The sequence below is a fragment of the Cydia splendana genome, chromosome 18 (genome assembly GCF_910591565.1).
Source record: "Cydia splendana chromosome 18, ilCydSple1.2, whole genome shotgun sequence".
NCBI lineage: Eukaryota > Metazoa > Arthropoda > Insecta > Lepidoptera > Tortricidae > Cydia > Cydia splendana.
Window position 1 is genome coordinate 11,350,278 of NC_085977.1, and position 19,649 is coordinate 11,369,926.

At 36.3% G+C, this 19,649-nt stretch overlaps 1 protein-coding gene across 1 annotated transcript; it reads right to left on the reverse strand.

Moving 5' to 3' along the window:
* Positions 1–5,473: 5,473 nt before the first annotated feature.
* Positions 5,474–15,722, reverse strand: LOC134799658 (uncharacterized). The gene is made up of 12 exons (XM_063772099.1): positions 15,403–15,722; positions 14,352–14,934; positions 14,131–14,251; positions 13,586–13,806; positions 13,113–13,197; positions 12,163–12,428; positions 8,391–8,785; positions 7,700–8,120; positions 7,281–7,392; positions 6,927–7,147; positions 5,982–6,066; positions 5,474–5,739 (listed from the first exon to the last, which is right to left on the reverse strand). The coding sequence occupies exons 1-12, from the start codon at positions 15,720–15,722 to the stop codon at positions 5,474–5,476; spliced, it is 3,096 nt and encodes a 1,031-aa protein (XP_063628169.1).
* Positions 15,723–19,649: the final 3,927 nt, after the last annotated feature.

The following is a 19,649-nucleotide window of genomic DNA, read 5'->3' on the forward strand; positions in this document are numbered from 1 at the left end:
AATTAGAAGAGTAAAAAAAACTACATACGATATACTTTTACTGACGTCAGGCTAGTAAATTATCAACTTTTATTTAAAAACAAATTCAAATTAGTAATAATACAGTGATGATTTATATAATATATGTGTAGATTGAGTAATCATTCTAGTCCCTTGATAAACTACAAACAGTTTTTTTAGACGTTCTATTCTGCATACCTAACACATGGATGCATAGCCAATATTTCACCACGAAATTTGCCTTTGGTACAAAAGAAATGACGCCAAAGGCCCATCAATTATGAAAAATAATTCTATAAACAAATCATAACACATTTTGAAAATCCGGCCCATAAAACCCTTTTGATCGCTAATTATAACAAATAAGCATCCGTTTTACTAAAATAACTCCTCCAAACTAGTCCAAACCACTATCACGTTTTAAAGGTACCGATAAACGACTTTTAACACAAGTTTATGCCTTTCATAATGGTTGGTGACGTCTACAACGTATTAAAAAGTTAATTTTAATCCACCAGTGTATCCTGATCTATGATCCTACTAGTTTTGTTTTAACGCCGAGTTCTTGTAAAGCATCAGTGACCATTTTACAAAAGGACCCTTGTTCGCTGCAGTTTATTTTGGGATCGAGGTCAGACGTGGCTGGTGGGTTATTAGTCTGGTCACCCTTTTTCTGCTCATTAACGACTACTGAATGATTGATGTCGTGATGGGCTTCGTTGAGAAATTTGGGAGTTTGGTTTTAGAACATTATATACCTAATATAAAGTACCTAACATTTGTATATAAAGGTAGACCGAGGCAACTGATGTCCAAATTTTCAAAACCATTTTTATCATTACTTTATTACCTTGTCGTATCAAAGTCATATAAAATGTCACTTATTTTAGCTAAAATATTATTATTTTTTGTTTTTACGCCTGTTTTTTTGGTGTTTTATAGACTTTATAGTATAGTAGGTATATCCTAGGCCCAAAACACACTTAGCTTTAAGAGGCTCGCCGAATATACATTTTTAGACACTTCTTTTATTAAAATCTACTCAGTTGTAGGTATAGATTGTGAGAAAGTAAAGCATATAAGAATCTGATATAGGTACTTTTACTGAAAATTTATAATAAATATAAATCTGTAATTGCCTTTTTAATTTTCATACGATATTTTAGGAGCTTGAACACAAAAGAGGCTTGCGAACCAATATTCAAGGGATAAATGTCAACAAGCCAAATCCTACGAAGGAGCTTAATTTTACGGAAGGTTAGGAGGGAAAACAATAAAAAGAGAGTCATTACAAAATATTATCATATAAATTGAAGAGATTTAGCCGACAGGGAAACATGTAAAGCTGACTCGACTTAAATTTATTTTGACTTGACTTTTTTGTTTTACAAAAAGTGTCAAAAGACAAGTATGTAACATATACTAAGGTAATGACGATATCAATCTCCGATTTATACTATTTTAAACCTTATTTCTTCATTAATTATGAATTTATGACACTATAAAAGTTAACTCAATAATAACAAAATATTGCTATATTGACACAAACTATACGTGTGTATTTTTAATCTGTATTCATTCCTTCTCATTATTTTAGGTACAAACAGTATAGTGTCATAAAACTAATAAGTATTATGTTTATAATCTTAATCATAATTAATCTTAATACATATTAATGATCATCAATCGTCTGATTATTTGGGATTATAAATTATGGAACGCCCGTCATCAAATATTCTAGATATTCTGGTCACGATAACGTGGCAATGAGTTCATTTAACAATCAACACAAACAGCTTTTTATGAGATCTATAGAACGTGCTCAATTTGTGTGTGCTACTTAGTGCCAGATAGGCATCCCAAGTTCTATCAGACCATAGTCAGAGTATAGGTAAGAGTCAAAGAAAAAAAAACCTTTTCACCACACCAGCTGATAAAGGCTCTCTTTATTGTTCAAAAATTGACGTGTTTCACGTTTCACGCGGTGGCAAAATTTGTTTAACCCTCGTGCCTTGAAACCCTCGCAAAGCTCAAGATTCCATTTTCGATTTTTTGGAATCTTTCGCTTGCTCGGGTATCAACCAACTTCTGCCCTAACACGAATCTGCCATTTACGGCTGATTCTTTTTATAAAACCAGGATCTGCCGTAACCATCAGAATCTGTCCTTAACCGAATAAAGGAATATTAGCACGAGAGGTTAAAGAACAACTTTGGCCCCTTGTAAGACAAATAACGATTTCATCTCCACACCTTTCTGTGTCCAGGGAGCAGCAAACAGCACCACATTATGATTTGTGGCCTCGTTGTGACATCTGATTTCAGTCATGCGTCAGATTGTCAGGACAGTCATAATTTATTATTATTTACCTTTGAGAGTTGTGTCATCCGGCGAGGGGTTACTTATTTTTAGAAGTTAGGGGGGATTTATATGAATGTATAAAGTGATTTGGTATATCAATATTTTTTTTAAGTTGGTATAATTTATGAGTAAAAAAAACAAATATTATTTCTTCTTTAGGTGAGACGTAGTTATGACGTTTTTTGATCAAAAATTGGCTTAAGAGAGACCTTTTAATTGAACTAGGTATGTTTTGCATTCAATATGCTGAGATTAGTATGTAGGTACATACCAAGTTCAATATGTTATGTTGCAAATATGCAATGTTGTACTTTTTGTGTTAGTCACAAAGTATTGTTATATTTAGATCTTGTTTGATGTTCAAGAAAAAAAAACGTAGGGTTCCGTAACATTACGCAAAAAACGGCAATAAAAATCACGTTTGTTGTATGGGAGCCCCACTTAAAAATGTATTATTATTCTGTTTTTAGTATTTTTTGTTATATCAGCAACAGAAATACATCATCTGTGAAAATTTCAACTGCCTCTAGCTATCGCGGTTCATGAGACAGATAGACAGATGGATAGCGGAGTCTTAGTAGGACCCGTTTTCACCCTTTGGGTACAGAACCCTAAAAAATCCAAAGAAAAACCGGTCAAACACAAAGTAATTTATTAAAAAAACCCGTTCAGTGTAAACTCGCCTTATTCTCACCTTAAATGCATTGAAACTAAACCCGAGAGAGAGCCGTCACGCCATAATTCTGTGTTCTTAACCTTTTTAACGCTAAGCTTTTTTCTTTTTAGGGTTCCGTACCCAAAGTGTAAAACGGGACCCTATTACTAAAACTCCGCTGTCTGTCTGTTTCCTGAACCGTGATAGCTAGGCAGTTGAAATTTTCACAGATGATGTATTTCTGTTTCTGCTATAACAACAAATACTGAAAACAGAATATAATACATTTTTAAGTGGGGCTCCCATACAACAAACGTGATTTTTATTGCCGTTTTTTGCGTAATGTTACGGAACCCTACGTTTTTTTTTCCTTGAACATCAAACAAGATCTATAACAATACTTTGTGACTAACACAAAAAGTACAACATTGCATATTTGCAACATAACATATTGAACTTGGTATGTACCTATCCGTCCGTCCGTCCGTCTGTCACCAGGCTGTATCTCACGAACCGTTAGCTACCGAATAGCTAGACAGTTGAAATTTTCACAGATGATGTATTTCTGTTGCCGCTATAACAACAAATACTAAAAACAGAATAAAATGAAGATTTAAGTGGGGCTCCCATACACCAAACGTGATTTTTGACCGAATGGTGACCGTTTTTTTGCCGTTTTTTGCATTATGGTACGGAACCCTTCGTGCGCGAGTCTGACTCGCACTTGCCCGGTTTTTTATTTCTTTTTTTTAACGCAAAGTGCCAGACAGCGGTGATGCTTTAATTAATGTCTACGAGAGAACTTGATAGGTATATAGTGTTAGCGCTAATTATAAGTAGGTACAGTCGACGTTAAAGATATGTTTACAGTTTTGCACCTTACTCCTTTGTAATAAGGCGAAATATGTAAACATATCTTTGACGTCGACTGTACCTTAGCTTTCGTTTGAATACTAAACATGTAGAATTGTAGATTTACTAAACAAAATCAGCTTCATTCTACTAGTAACTAGAAAACCACCACGAAACTCCTTTGTCGATTTACCTGACATAGGTATAATAATATTGTAATACCGTTGCATTCCAATTTTCGTAATATTATACATATTATATAACTAAATGTAATCTTTCTAATACCTTTAAACGAGCAATTCTTGTTTAATTATACATTTCGGAGATCTCGGAAACGGCTCTAACGATTTCGATGAAATTTGCTATATGGGGGTTTTCCGGGGTGATAAATCGATGTAGCTAGGTCTTATCTCAGGAAAAACGCGCATTTTTGAGTTTTTATATATTTTCCGAGCAAAGCTCGGTCTCCCAGATATTGTCAGTACTTACTTACTTACTCCTCTGGCGCAGCGACCCAAATTGTGTCTTGGCCTCCAACACGACTGCTCGCCACTGATCCCGGTCCTGTACCGTTTCTCGCCAGTTTTCTATCGTTTGAGGGAAAACCGATATGACGCCGCCCGGTCGGCCGACCTAGGTATCGATGGGCGGATGTGTTGGACGCTGATCTGCGCGAGATCCGGATAGATATTGTCAGTAAATTAAGGTAATTAGACGCCTCATAAATCTCATAATATTCACCTAATCCTAACTTATAATGTCTTTTCCCAAGTTAATTAAGAAAATTATCTCAAAATAAAGTCCAAAACCGCATTGTACCTGCAAATAGCTATTGCGCGTTCGAGTCCCCGGGGAGGCATAGCATTCTCTTTGTTGTCTTTATGGCTTACACTAATTAGTTAACAACTCGGGGAAACGAACTACTTACTTGATTTATTACAGCTTGTTGAAGACATTGATAGATTTTGTGGTTTTTGAGTTAGTCGTTGTAAGGTTTACTTTGTTGCGCAAAGTTTTAATGGTTACACAAGTACGAGTATCAAATACTTATGTACTCGTATAAAATATTTTGTGGGGTGTACATTTTGATAAAAATGCAATATCGATAGTAATACTCTTGACCTTTTCTTCTTAACCTCTAGCCGCCCAGATGCCTATAAAAAGGTCTGACATTACATTCTAATTTGAATCTTAATTTTCACAAATCAAAACTGCAACTGTCTTGGCAAGTTTTGATGTCTGGGCGGCTAGAGGTTAAAGCAACAGATTTTTTTGTTCTAGCAGGTGATATTAAAAATGAAAGATTTCGTGATTCGATAAAAATAAGAAATGAAAAGCAATAACACCTTTTGGCACTTTTATTAAAAATATAAATTAAATTTACATAACTCAATTAATATAGGAACTGGCATGCAATTTGTACAGCGGAGTGTTGATAAATATCTAGGCAAAGCCTCTATTATCAGGGCGTTAAAGTGCATGTGCAGATATTTTTGCGCGCCTTGTCTGCTCCGATATATCTCCTGATTGTACTAATGTGTCACCAGTATAAACTAATGTTTACTGAATTAAATATCAACATATTATTTTATAGTAGGTACCGTATTATTGGAGCAGTACCAACATGCACGCAGAGATAACCAACGACACAACAGAACTGAAGACAGTCCCTGCTCCAGAATAGTAACCCAACTGTCTGGTCACCCTATCCAGTTCTATAAGCGAGTCCATGATTTCCTCATTATTGGGGATAATGTCCTCTGTGGGCAGTAAGAACCCGTAGAAGCCGACGTCTCTTAATTCGAAGAGGTACACGATCGGCACGCCCACGACTCCCTTTACCCAGTCAAAGCTTGATCCAGTCACAGCATCTGAAATTTGTTTTAAATATTCCTATGAGACAAAGATTCAGAAGAAAAAATATAAATTTAACTCATAGTTTAAAATTTCTTTTTAAAAAGTGAATATTTCTATAGGTAAACTTGAAACAGGTAAACATTCTGGTTGTCAATCTTGTTACAAAACAGCTAACCGCATAATTGCACGTTCGCAAATTTTTTCGTAAGTATATTTTCAGGTTTTTATTGGAATTAATTTTATTAAGGCAACTTACATAAAATTTCTTCAGATGTGCCGACAGTGTAGCGCGTTCCATGCCTGGCCTCCAACTTTTCTGCAGCGCGGATAGCGACTTCAAACTGAAACATAATAGGTATGTTGATATTTTTGGTGCAATGCAACAGTGCAAGTTTCCATAGTTTAAAAAATAAAATATTATAAACCGAAAAAACGAATTTTACATAAATATATTAATGCATGTGACCCTATTCAGTGGCGGATTTGCCCTAAGGCCAAGTAGGCCCGGGCCTAGGGCAGCAAGATATTAGGGGCGCCAAATTGTGACAAAAAAATCGCTGATGGTAACAAGAAATAACTCAAAATGAGTGCTGAGAAAAGGGCGGCTACAGGGTCTGGGGCCTAGGGCGGCAAAGACTGCAAATCCGGCACTGACCCTATTTACGAATTTCCTTAGTAATCTTTGTAAAGGATTCATTCCATCTAAGCTATTTTCTCGGTTACATTCTCCTTACCCCCTAAAACTCGGTACTTATATTTGGAGTCTATCGCCACATCCACGACTATACCGTCATAATTTAGTATTAGGTATTAGTCATGTATATAGTATAGTAGTAATACAATACATAATTTGTTATGTTTATAACTTACATGTTTGGTATACCTGTTAATGTAAGTTAGTCAATAAATAAATGATGATAAATGATAAATAAATGATAAACCTAAAAGATTTCTCTCGAGTGAAATCGACCAACAACCTCCTCAACAACAACAACAACCTCAGGTCGACAATCAACCTTTAGATATAAACCAAAAAAAAAACCTCAAGTCACGTTCAAGTTTAGTCTTCTCGATTGCAATACGAATACGTCAAGTAACATTTTGAGCCTACCTGCCTACCCGCATTCCGGATATACACTTTGAAATCACAAGCCATGATGTTCAACTAAAGTAGTACCTATAGAAAATGTTGTTTAATTACCATATCACCGTAGTTAGGTGCCTGCAGTACGTCAATGCCACTCACGTGGCTGTAGGGCACTAGGATCATTTGCGAGTATGAGTGGAAGTCCAGGTAGTAGATAAGCTCGCTAGTACTTTGCAGTGTGAGGACGTAGTTGGAGATGGCTTGGGTCTCGAGCTCGGAGGCCGCGGAGGGGCCGGCGTAGGTCTGATCACACGGGTTAGCTGAGGCCCCAGTGACTGCAACATGATACATTGCATTCCGTAAAAGAGCGTGAAAAACCATGTCCTTTTCGTTCTCGTTTGTTAATAGAAATAAAATCGATTAAGTTTCTTTTTTCTCTCCTTCACAAAATGGTATACTCTTACTCACCCATCCATTGGAAGTTAAAGTTCCTGTTCAAGTCAATACCATTGCCTGAATCAGCATTAGTTCCACACATGACGTGGTTGGCGGTATTTCGGTTTTTCCTCCACATTCGATCCTGGAATTAAGTATTACATTCGTTTACTTATGTTAGGCTTACCAATTATTTAATGGCAATTAAGCCGTTAATTGTTTTAATTGTCTTGTATTAATTATCTCTTTTGTTTGATATTCTAGTATGTAAATTTATAGCAAACTTGTGCACATGGTCGCAGTACCTACTAGACACTATTAATTTATAATATCAAAAAAAAACTTGGTTCTACTAGGGAGACGTCGTCAGTTCGACCGCAGCCTGCATTTTTAGGGGGCCTCACTTCGGCAAAGCGGCAGATCATAGTTTTATTCAACATTTTATCACTTACATCAGTGAAAGTATAAACATATCCATCAGGGTTAGCAACCGGAATAATATGCCACACGAATGTCTCCGCCATGCTCCTGACTGCAGGGTCATCACTTGTCAAAAACTCTTTGATGATCCATGTAGCGGTGGCTGGTGCGATCCATTCTCTGGCATGAATGCCTGCTTCAATCATCGCCGTCAATGGTCTTTCGCCTCTCTCACCAGGCTTGAAGTCAATGACGATGCCTCTAATCTGACGGCCTTCAAAAGTGTTCCCAATATTGATTGTAGTGACCACATCAGGGTAAAGAGTTTCTAGCTCATCCAACCAGTTGTAGATGTTTTCCAAGCCGTAGTATCTGTCCCAAGACATGCCACCCAGTGTACTGCTGCGGGAATTAGCATTGGGGATTGCGGTCTTCAGTTGAGCGTCTATTAACCTAAAAAGACAAATGATGTTGAGGTTACGTATGTTGTTTCCTTTATCAGAAAATTTTGCAATAAGACCTATTAATCTCAATCTGATATTTAAACCAGTCGTTTGCTACATTGTTTTCTCCAAGTATAACACTTGTCATCATGATCTCAAAACATGTCACCAAAAGTTAACTACTGATGTTATTTCATATTTAAAATTTCAACTTCCTTTCTTTTGCTTATTTCTAAATATAAACCTAGCTTAGTTTCAAATATGAATATGATGTACTTACTCTTGCACATTAGCAATGCTAACCTTCGCGTCAAGATTTACACTTTTGACGTAACTCGAAAACTCCTCATCTTCAACAGGAGCCACCATGATTCTCACTTCGCTGCCAACTTCATATATCTCCGTCCAGAATTCATAACCGTCTTTCTTCAGATCATTAAGCATTTGCACTTCAGCTTCTGACTTCGGCACAATATTGTAAACTTTGTAGTTATCATAGCTCACCATAGCATTTGCTACAGCTAAGAGCCCCAAAAGGGCTATTACTTTGAAAACCATTTTAACTCCTTCCGAATACGTGTGATTTGTTTTAATCGCGCATAAATAAAAAGCATTTAGGTCGTGCTTCTTAATGTCGTTATCAGGTTTTATCGTTAATTTTATCATAATAGTAATCTAGGGATTAAGTACTATTTCGTGTTGATATGATAGTATATTGATATTTTATAACCGTTGCACCTACTAATACTTAATATTCTGTTATCTCATCGTCCTATTAAGAACATGTAATACCCAGACTGCACTATTATATTTACAATTGCCGCCATTGTGTAGTATGTTGAGATTGTTGAGATGAAACAAAACTGTACTTATATTGTAGCCGTACATACATATGAATAAAGTTTTTATGCTTTTATTTCAATGTACCTATTAAAATATATACGCTTTTTCTACTGATGAACATGTGAAGACAATGTGTATGGAATTATATTACAAATTATCTAATTTGACTCTAGATAGAAATGATTCGAGATTCTACAAAAAACTGCAAGCAAAGATTCGAGTCTTTAATAACAAATTTAGATTACATTTTACACAAAGAATTTTATTAATTCGAATTATAAGTCTAAAGATAACAACTAAATGATTGATATAAATTTAATCATATCATGATAAGCAAATTGCCATGATATCATGATAAGTAAGCAGATTGCCATGGATTTGATGTCGTCATCATAGTTAAGTTAGCCAAGGGATTTTCAAATCAATCTACAAACCGTGCAACCTACAGTTTGCCTAAAAGAAGATTAGAACTAGCAAAAAGCAGAGCTTTGTAAGGGCTCGCGGAGGTTTTCTACCTTAACGTACCGAACCGGTTGCTGTCCGGTACGCCTGTCTGTTACAGTTTTTACTTTGTCCTTTAAAAACGTGTCCAGACGACAAAATCAAATTGCCAATATCATCCACACGTAATATACAATTTCATAAGTGCATTACATCCTACACGGTCGCCCAGTACTTTTTGCAAGGAACCCAACTGGCTTTCCTACATAATGTTGGGTCAGCGAGCCAATGTTCTTGAATTTATTTTTGCGTCCGCTCCACACAATTGATCAAAAAACTATCCCGTCTGGACACCTACTGGCGGTAATCACGCTGCTCCGCACATAAACTAACACACACAGTTCCACTAGGTACAGCCATGGTCCAGCATCAGCTCAATCTTGGGTACTGCTCTTCCAAGTTCTCATTAAGACGTGTCAGATGACCAAAACAGCGTGTGCCTATGTTGCAACAAACCTGAGTTCCACTAGGTACTGCCAGGGTTCAGCATGAGTTCTATCTTGGGTACTGTTCTCCCAAGTGCTGATCATGACGAGTCGGATGTCCAAAATAGCGTGTGTCTATGTTGCATCAAACCTGATCGAGTTCCACTAGGTTCAGCCAGGGTTCAGCATCAGCTCTATCTTGGGTACTACTTTCCTAAGTTCTCATCAAGACGAGTTGCATGACCAAAACAGCGTGTGCCTATGTTGTATAAAACCCGAGCTCCATTAGGCACTGTCAGGGTTCAGCATCAGCTATCTTGGGTACTGAAAGTACTGATCTACCCAGTGATCATCATGACGAGTCGGATATCCAAAACAGCGTGTGTCTATGTATGTTGCATCAAACCCGAGCTCCACTAGGTACTGCCAGGGTTCGGCATCGGCTCTATCTTGGGTACTACTCTCCTAAGTGCTCATCAAGATGAGTCGGATGACCAAACCATAATGTGCCTTTGTTACACCAAACCTGAGTTCCACTAGGTACTGCCAGGGTACTGGGTCATTTTGCTGAACTGCACGCCTACGTTTCGATGGGCGTGCAGTTCCCATGCAAGTTGCACTCGGGTTGTAGTCCGTCTGTATCGGCCCTAAGTCACTGAAGTTTGTATTAATTATGCTAATCTTTATTTATAATTTTAGCAGTTCCAAGCAATAGTAACAGTAAAGGCGCCATTCATTAATTACGTAAGACAATTTTTGCCAGCTTTTGACCCCCTCCCTCCCCTATGTAAGAAATAATAAGAATAGGCTGACCCCGTCCAGCCACCAATATAATTTATTTTCAAAAAAATATTTTTATGAATGTTTATTTGTACCTGTACAAAGGTACTTGAGCTCGTTTAAGCTAACTCTGCACCGTGTTTGATAGCATAGAGTGTGGAAGTATTATTTTAAACGTCATAATTTCATAGAAATTAAAAAAAAATATCGCATCTTTGTGATCTTACTTTTTAAGAACTATGAAAACCCCCTCCCACCCCCTTGTAAGAAAAAATAAGATATGTTCGACCCCCCTCCACCCCAAAATCGTCTTACGTAATAAATGAATGGCGCCAAAACTGTATCTCGAACTGAAAATACCCGATTTAAGTTTGCTAACACAACATGACTGATCATCACATCGTCAGCGTCACAAAACATACGAGTAAATTGACCTCCGCAGTAAATATACAGCAAGATTGATTGTTCTAGTAGGTATTCATAAAAACTTAATTGCTAAAATGGGAATCAAACCAAGTGAAGCGAGGTGGGTTGAATCCAAAATTGTACCCACTTTGGTATTCATCGCTGTTAATGGCGTAAGCGGCATCGACATTATTGAACTTGAAAACACCACATAGGTATCGTATTGTTTGAATACCCACAACACAAGCCTTTTTAAGTAGTCAATTTGTGAATGTCCAATATTTATTTATTACTAACGCCATCTGTTAGAGAAAGAAATAATTAACATTAGCACGAATGTTAATTCATCATTTTGCCAACAGATGGCGCTAGTAGTAATACAAAGTGTTATAACTTTATTTTATTTTTTTAGGTTTATAAAATGATATTTTTATGTTTGATAACACATCTAGACATGAATTTAAATTACTATGTTAAATTTCAAACCTAACAGTGCAGTAGTTTTTCCGTAAAGTGTACCACAAGAATGCATAGTTCGTCGATTAGTGATAGGGCTCGCTTCGCTCGCCCTAATTATATTCATTATTGTTCACTTTTGCTTAAGGTGCAGGGAGTATCAGTTATTTCAAAAATCACAAATAATGCCTACTAGATAAATTAATAGCACTTTATACTTTGGCCTTAAGGCAGAAAGGAAGCTGGTAATTTTTTTGCGATTCTTTAAACTACCAAGTATTAGAATGTACCAAAATTCACCAAATATCGGACGGATAAAATCATAATCTTTCTATAAAATTTTTAGTTCACCTATGAGTCTTTTTAATGTTTATAAATTAAATAAAAACATAAATAAATGTTGAATAATGTTTATTATAAAAGTAAAAAGTGAAATATTGAGAATTTTGATAAACAATAATTATGAATAACAAGAATACTTAATAGTTTCCCCACTTTCGTCTGTCTGTTTCTCCACGGCTTAGCTTAGTGACTATAAATGCAAGAAATATAAGCTATAATTTGACATAATAATATTATAATATCACACGTAACTGTCGCAAAATAGAATAAATACAGGTTACTATCTGAAAAGTCCTTTCAATAGATCACAGTGATTATAACACCAAATGCTACCAAAAGCACTGACGTCACAATGGTTCCCGCAGAAGATTGCCGCGTGTAAATATTTAGATCTCTTGTCGCTCTGTCCATCTCAAGTAAAGCATCCATGATTTCTAGATTGTTCGGGATGATTTGTTCTGCCGGTAACAGGAAACCGTATTCGCCCACATCTCGAAGTTCTATTAGGTAAGATACTGGAACACCGGTGCTCTTAACCCAGTCGAAACTCGTACCGCTCATCAAGTCTATGGAGAACATAAAAGCAGTTATATACAATTATAGGGTTCTAAAGCAATAGGATTTTACGGCAGTAGATTTATAACATGAAACGGTAAAGTATTTATATTTTTTACATGCTCCGTATACAGGAGTAAGGAGGTCAACAAATTGTTCATACTATCTCCAAAAGTCGTAAAATTATAATACTTAATTATATTTGCATTTCATAAGTACACAAACTTTTGGAAAACTTCATTACTTAATTCAGAAGTGAATTATTCATAATTGCATGCTTACAACCTACTATGTACTTGTTAGTGCATAGTTTTTTGTTATTATGAATATTACTCATACTTCTGGAAACATAATAAGTCTATTTCTTTATTATACACGTGCAAATATAGTCAAAAGTAAAAGAGTATAGTTTATATTGAACAACACAAACAACACAAACCTTCTTGAGCTTACTGTGGGACTTAGTCAATCTGTGTAAGAATGTCCTATAATATTTATGTATTATTATTTTATATTTATATTGAAGTTTTAAGCAAACACTAAATATATATTGCATTTTAAAACACCAAGTTTGCTTAGCTGAAATTTGAAGCGTACGGGACCAAGTATGAACTTTTAGAGAACCGATTTTAACTTTATCCATCTAAAACAACAGTTTATTACGGAATTTGATAAAGTTTCAAAAGATAACTTACACATAACGTCCACTGAAAGACCAACTCTGTATGTAGTGCCGTTCCTGCTTGCTAGTGCGTCAGCTGCTCTCGCAGCTATTTCAAACTAAAATAAAACGAAACTAAATTACCCCCTTATTCATAAAACTTTACAAGCCTAGCACGTTTATGATCGAATAACGCCATTAGTAAATATATTGTGTTTACAAGCATTTGTGTCTGTATTTCTTTGGCACAACCTAAAGGCCAGACCAATTGGCGATTTTATAAAGGTCCTGTTAAATAATAATTAAAAAAAAAAAGAGTAAAACGTCGTTTTAAAAACAAATTGAATAAGTACAATGTTGCCTTTGGTTATTTTATTAAGTAAATATTTAGGAGAAGAACATAAATATCAAAAACACTATAAAATCTGAAGATCTACTGTAGACTCAATGATGGTATCAAAACAAGGACCATACAAAAAGCTTTAAAAAGTATATTAAGCAACTAACCATGTTAGCAAAATCTGGAATCTGCAACGACCAGTTCGCATCCAGATGACTGTACGGTACGACGATTAACTGAGTGTAGGAATGGAATGCAATGTAGTAAATGATCTCTCCTTGCTGCCTTAGATTCAGGACGTATTGTTGGATGGCTTGAGTCTCAGGTTCTGATGCTGGTGACGGCCCCGGGAAAAGGTTAGAACAGGGATCCTCTGATGTTCCCGCCGCTGAAAATAATGTAATATTAAAGTTAGAGGCAGTTAAGTTCCCTTGCAATTACCGTGCTAACAAAGTAGACTATGATGCTTATTATAATTAAGGATTTATAGAAAGGATAGAAGATTAGCAAAAGAACTTCATAATCCAAGGCATTTGCGAACAACCTCGATCGACTCATAAAAATTCCAGTCTATGTAGCTCTAGATTCTGTATAAGAAATAACTATTAAAAACTGAAGATTATTCTTGGTTCTGAGTCATTTAAGTAACTACCATATTGCTATGTTATGTGAGTTGTTGTTGGATAGTCTTCCTTAGATAGATTAAACTTACTGTTCCATTCAAATTCGAAGTTTCTATTGAGATCGACGCCGTTGCTCAAGTCATCTTCAACACCGGACTCCACACAGGAGGTGAAATTAACTCTACTGCGGTTCTTCCTCCACAGTCTTCGCTGAAAATATACCAAACCGTGGGTCACGAATACATATATGGGTGAGCTAACTACCTTGAATTAGTGTTTCACATTTAAATAATGTTACCTAACTACTTACGTCTGTGAAGGTATAAGAGTATCCATCAGGGTTGACAACAGGGAAGATATGCCATTCGAAACTGGTAGCCAACGCTACAACTTCAGGGTCATCGCTCGCCAAAAACTCTTTAATTATCCATGTAACAGTTGCTGGTGAAATCCACTCTCTAGCATGAAGTCCGCCCTCAAACATACCAATTTTCTTCTCCGTTCTCTCTGGGTGGTAGTCAATGATGATTCCTTTGATCTCTCTACCTTCTACGCTTTGACCTGGCATGACTACTGTTTTCACAATGTTTGGGAAAGCCTCTGCTAATTCATCAAGCCAGGAATATATGGTATCTAATGTGTGGTATCTGTCCCATGTGAATGAGAATAATGTGTCGGCATTACGTTGATACGTTCTTCTGTTACGACGAAGACTTGCAGTTGTATACGCGTAATAGGTTAAAAAGCCATTGCTGCCGGTGGTTCCTGTACCACTGCTGCTGCTACCGGTAGACCCTGGTCTACCACTTACACTACTACCACTACTGGGTCTACCACTGCTGCTACCGCTTCCTTTACGTCTGGAGACCGGAATTATCTGGTCATCGATGGCTCTGTAATTGTCAAACATATAGAATTACTAAAAGTATCTTTACAAATACTGCCTATCGCCCCATGTTGTCCAATATTGCCTCTAGTTAATTCAATAGTAACGTCCTTATCTTATTTTCATTTCAAGTGTAATAATAGTACAAATAATCGGATTATTTTACTCTAACTTTTGGAGAAGTTCACTCGAAAGTTTGTATGCTGCCTTTACTTTTATTTTATATGTTTCATTATTTTCTTTTTTTAGGGTTTCAAATGAAAATATATTGTCATTATCTCAAGTCGAGCATAAAATGTAGATATACTACCTAATAAAACACAATAAGCCATTGAGAAAATTGCACTGCTTATACTGACCAATGACCTAATTATGCACAGTTACATATTATTATGATACCATAAACTGGTAAAGAAATATTATGCATAATAACATACATTTATAAGAACACTAACACACTAACAAACACACATACCTTTGCACATCGTCAATCACTAGCGTCGCTTCAATCTTATTTCTTTGTAGAATTTCAATAAACTCTGCTTCATGTGCTGGCGATACCATTATCTTTACAATTTGGTTTACATCAACACTCTCATCCCAAAACTCGGATACACCACTTATTTTCACTTTGAGCAGACTTTCCACTTCATCAGCTGTTTTGGGAACAACTTTGTAAACTTTATAGCCTTCATAGCTTTTTGGTTCAGCGTAAGCTGTTGCGGCTACAAGTAATACAAGAAACAGTAGTTTAAACTCCATGTTTGCAATGGAGAGTGATCGGCATTGCGCCATGAAGGCGCATATCGTGCTATCAGTCTGTGAGTTATTTTATTTTATCAAATCCAAGATAAATAATCATATCTAATCGTCAGATTTAAGACATTTTTGATTGTACGAGTATCAGCATTTTAATAAGTCTACTAATTAAAATATTGCTGGAATATTGTTTGCAATACCTAGTAGGGTAAATAGTCAATAACTGGCCATCATATACTAAAAATGAATTATATTCCTATAAACAGAATTCATTTGGGGTTATATAGTACATAATAAGGAACTATCCATCGAATATTATCGATATTGAACATCAAAAAAACGACAACAAAATAAAATTTGGCCCATCAAACAGCAAACGTACAGGACGCACTTATGCATCAGAATGAGATGGATATACGAGTATGGATCTTTACATTATAATATGTAAGTATTGTCTGTTGAAGCTTATTGGCGCCCATAAATTTGCCCAGGACAGCAAAAAATTTCTACAATTTCTTGTCGAACTGTAACTCAGAAGCACACATTCGTGGTAAACACACAAATAAATACCCGTACCGGGATTCGAACTCAGGACCTCCAGCGTCGGCTGCAGCTGAAGCTTTATTCGCCAACATTAAACGAAAAAATCAGTTTTATTCACCAACATTAAACAGGGTTAACACAAGGCAATTCCCTAAAATATCGCTATTGTAAAAGTAATAGGTACCTACATAAAATTAAAAACTGCTTAATAGATGAGAAATTCAGGTACCTACCTACATTCATAACATACGCATATATTTATGTTAAATTTTGGTAAAGGATAATATACGAGAATATGCAGTTGGGGACGGAACATTAGCTTACATTTTATTTATTTTCTTCCCACGATGAAAGAGAACAGTCTCGAAAATGTTGAAATCAAAGTTTTCGTATGGATGACATTAGATTTCCACTTAAGCGGTATTCTCACGTGCCTGTCGGTCCGACGACGTATCGGCCGCGCGCTGATTCATGCCGCGCGCGACGCCGGTGCCGGCGATAAATATAATTGTGCTCTGACCCACCCAGGCGGCCGACAAGTGCATAAAGGCCTTTGCACAATATAGGGTATTTGAATACTAGTCAATCAGTTTCTTTTTTTGAACTGTCAAAACGATTCTTCTACTATGGAATTTATATGAAACACTAGCATATGACGTCACAATCAAATTACCTACTTTTTTATAGGTTTATACGGGTTTTAAAATAGAAATTGTTCTTAAAATAACTGCTGTCTACGTTTCTCTATTAATCTTCTGGTGCTTTACTTCATGCATAGGGGTTGTGCACAAATCACGCGAGGTGTTTTCGGCTACTTTTTGACCCCCCTCCCCCTCGGTGATATTTGGTGAGGTTTTTGGCTACCCCCCTCCCCCACATAACCTCACGTGTATTTTTTTGTATCCGACCGGTCAAGGCCACGCGCTCCAAAATTTTGTAAATAAGACTCGCTATTTTGAAGTTCGGAGTGGAGATTTATGTTTAACGAAACCGAGACAAAGTATCTACTCATGTGGTAGGTATTTTTTCTTAGTTTCGTTCACTGTAAAAAAATATACGTGAGGTCTCCTTATACCCCCCTCCCTTTTTTCGTGCCCCCCCCCCCTCTCGAACCTCGCGTGATTTGTGCACAAGCCCATGGTGTAAAATAATTTATTTTACATACCGTCAAATACCCTATTGTGCCGGCTTTGTATTGTTGTAGCAAAGACATATCTAACTTCGTATAAGACGAATAAAGTCTAAAGAAAAAACGTGCCTCGGAATTGAAGCAAAAGTCATTCTCGAATAGATGGCGCACACACCTTTAGCCTATCCTCGGCTAGATGGCGTGACGACACCGTTTCATATTTAACAATTTTAATACATAGATATTAGTGAAGGAACATGGATCAAAATGATATAAAAATAATAAAATCATTTATCCATATACATATATACATTTTATGATAACTTTATACGTTTTCATTTTGAGTTTTAGTCGTGTGTCGATAGATGGCAGTAAATTTACAGTGACTACAAAATTTTCAATGACAGGACCCCTCTATACTATGTATCTATTCTTTTTGGTTGTAGGTTAGATTAATAATGTTATATTTTTTTTTAATTTTATAAACCGAATCTGTTACCTAAACGAAAGGGCATAGCTTAAACTACACCAAATTTTGTAAAAATATTTTCTATAGGTAATGTCCAGAGCGAAAACTGGGGACTTCGTTTTGTATAGAAAGAAGTTTTCCACTTTTAGACGTTGGACTTACAATTGTAACTATCAGGTTATCTATAGTGTTTTTGGAATTATATAGGCCCGGTACAGGAATTTGTATGGGAAATACACGCCAACTGCAACGTCGGCGTGCAGTTCCCATACAAGGTTGCAGTCGGGTTGCAGTCCGTCTATATCGGCCCCTATCTACCTTAACCTTTTATATAATAATACCGAATTAAAAAAAAACTTCAGTCTAAACTCGTCATTATAAGAAAGAACACAGTTGTACGAACAGTCCAGGAAGAAGGCTACATCAACCGTACGCGTCCTCGGATATCGCAACATTATGCACAAATCTTTACTCAGCTAATTTATCTCTTAATTCAAAGCAACAAGGTCCTTAATAGATGAACTGATAAAATTGCGGCGCTTGGGCCTTGTTCGACAGCATATACATATTCCGTGCTGCCATGTAATGGTTTCTTTTGAATTATTACCGCTGTGACAAACGGTTGAGTTATCGGATGTATTAAGTATGTACTTCTATTTATATAATTAAAGATACATACTGATTTTAGCGATATACGACCGCCAGGTTGTTCCATAAAGCTGTCCTTGAGATACTAGTTCGTCGTAGTTTTATGGCAAAATGTATAAGCAAAGATAATTTTAAATAGAGGAATATTGTCAAAGTAAATTATGTAGTCAGTAACATAAACTGCCATCTTTCCATAGATATGGTACCAGGCGCACGATCGTGAGCTATTAAATATAGGTTACGGAACCTATATTTAGTTAGTCGTATGGGTGACGCTAACCTGTCAAGTTGTCACAATCGTTGGATCAAATTTTAGTTTTGTCAACTATGAACGTCACACGTCTACATAAATAAAAGATCATTCCATCTTTCGACACAAATGATGAATACTTTTAGAACGCCAACGGTATGGCGCCATTGCTCGAGAAAATTGCACCATACCTTTGGCCTATCGTCGAGTAGATGGCGATACTTTTTGTCATTTAACAAATTTGACACATATCTGTCAAAAAATAAGGATCAAAGTCAAATGGCGTTCTAAAAGTGTTAATCAGTTGTGTCGAAAGATGGCAGTAAATGTACTGACTACATCATTTACTTTGACAATATTCCTCTAGTCTAAATTCTCTTTGGTATAAGTAAGGCTATCAAACGAAAGTTGTTCAGGCTACAATGTAGCTATAGATCAGACGCTGGCTTGCCTTCTCGGCCGTTTATGGTATGTACCTATGTCAGATGGCCCTTGGTCCATAGGTACAGTCAAGTTCACAAATATCTTATAAGCCAACTTTCCAAAAACATAAACGCATCTAGGACACTGACAATAAGGCCGTGGTCAGTTCACTGAACATACTCGTAATAAATTAAAATATCTACGTCAAACGGTCTCTAAGAATAACGCATTTAATTGATTTTCAAGACCGAAGTGATCCCATAAGTGTTCCGTGAACAAAGTTTTGTACGGAACGTGAACAAACTAATAATACCTCTCCATTTAAACAAAAGAAAATATGATAAAGGCTCAGTTTAGATCAGTGTCTTCAGCAAATGCTGCACAAATATGGCTGAAGCCATGATCTGTAGATAGTTTATTGACTAAGTATAAACTCTTCATTTTTCCGTGTTTTTTTCGTCACCTAATATATCTCAAAGTATTGATTTATATTGCATTGTG

Coding starts and splice junctions, on each gene's coding strand:
- LOC134799658 (XM_063772099.1), bottom strand. CDS start 15,722: ATGGCGCAATGCCGATCACTCTCCATTGCAAACATGGAGTTTAAACTA. Junction 13,198..13,585: donor TTCCAGATTTTGCTAACATG/GTTAGTTGCTTA, acceptor GTTTTATTTTAG/TTTGAAATAGCTGCGAGAGC. Junction 7,393..7,699: donor ATGTTTATACTTTCACTGAT/GTAAGTGATAAA, acceptor ACTTAATTCCAG/GATCGAATGTGGAGGAAAAA.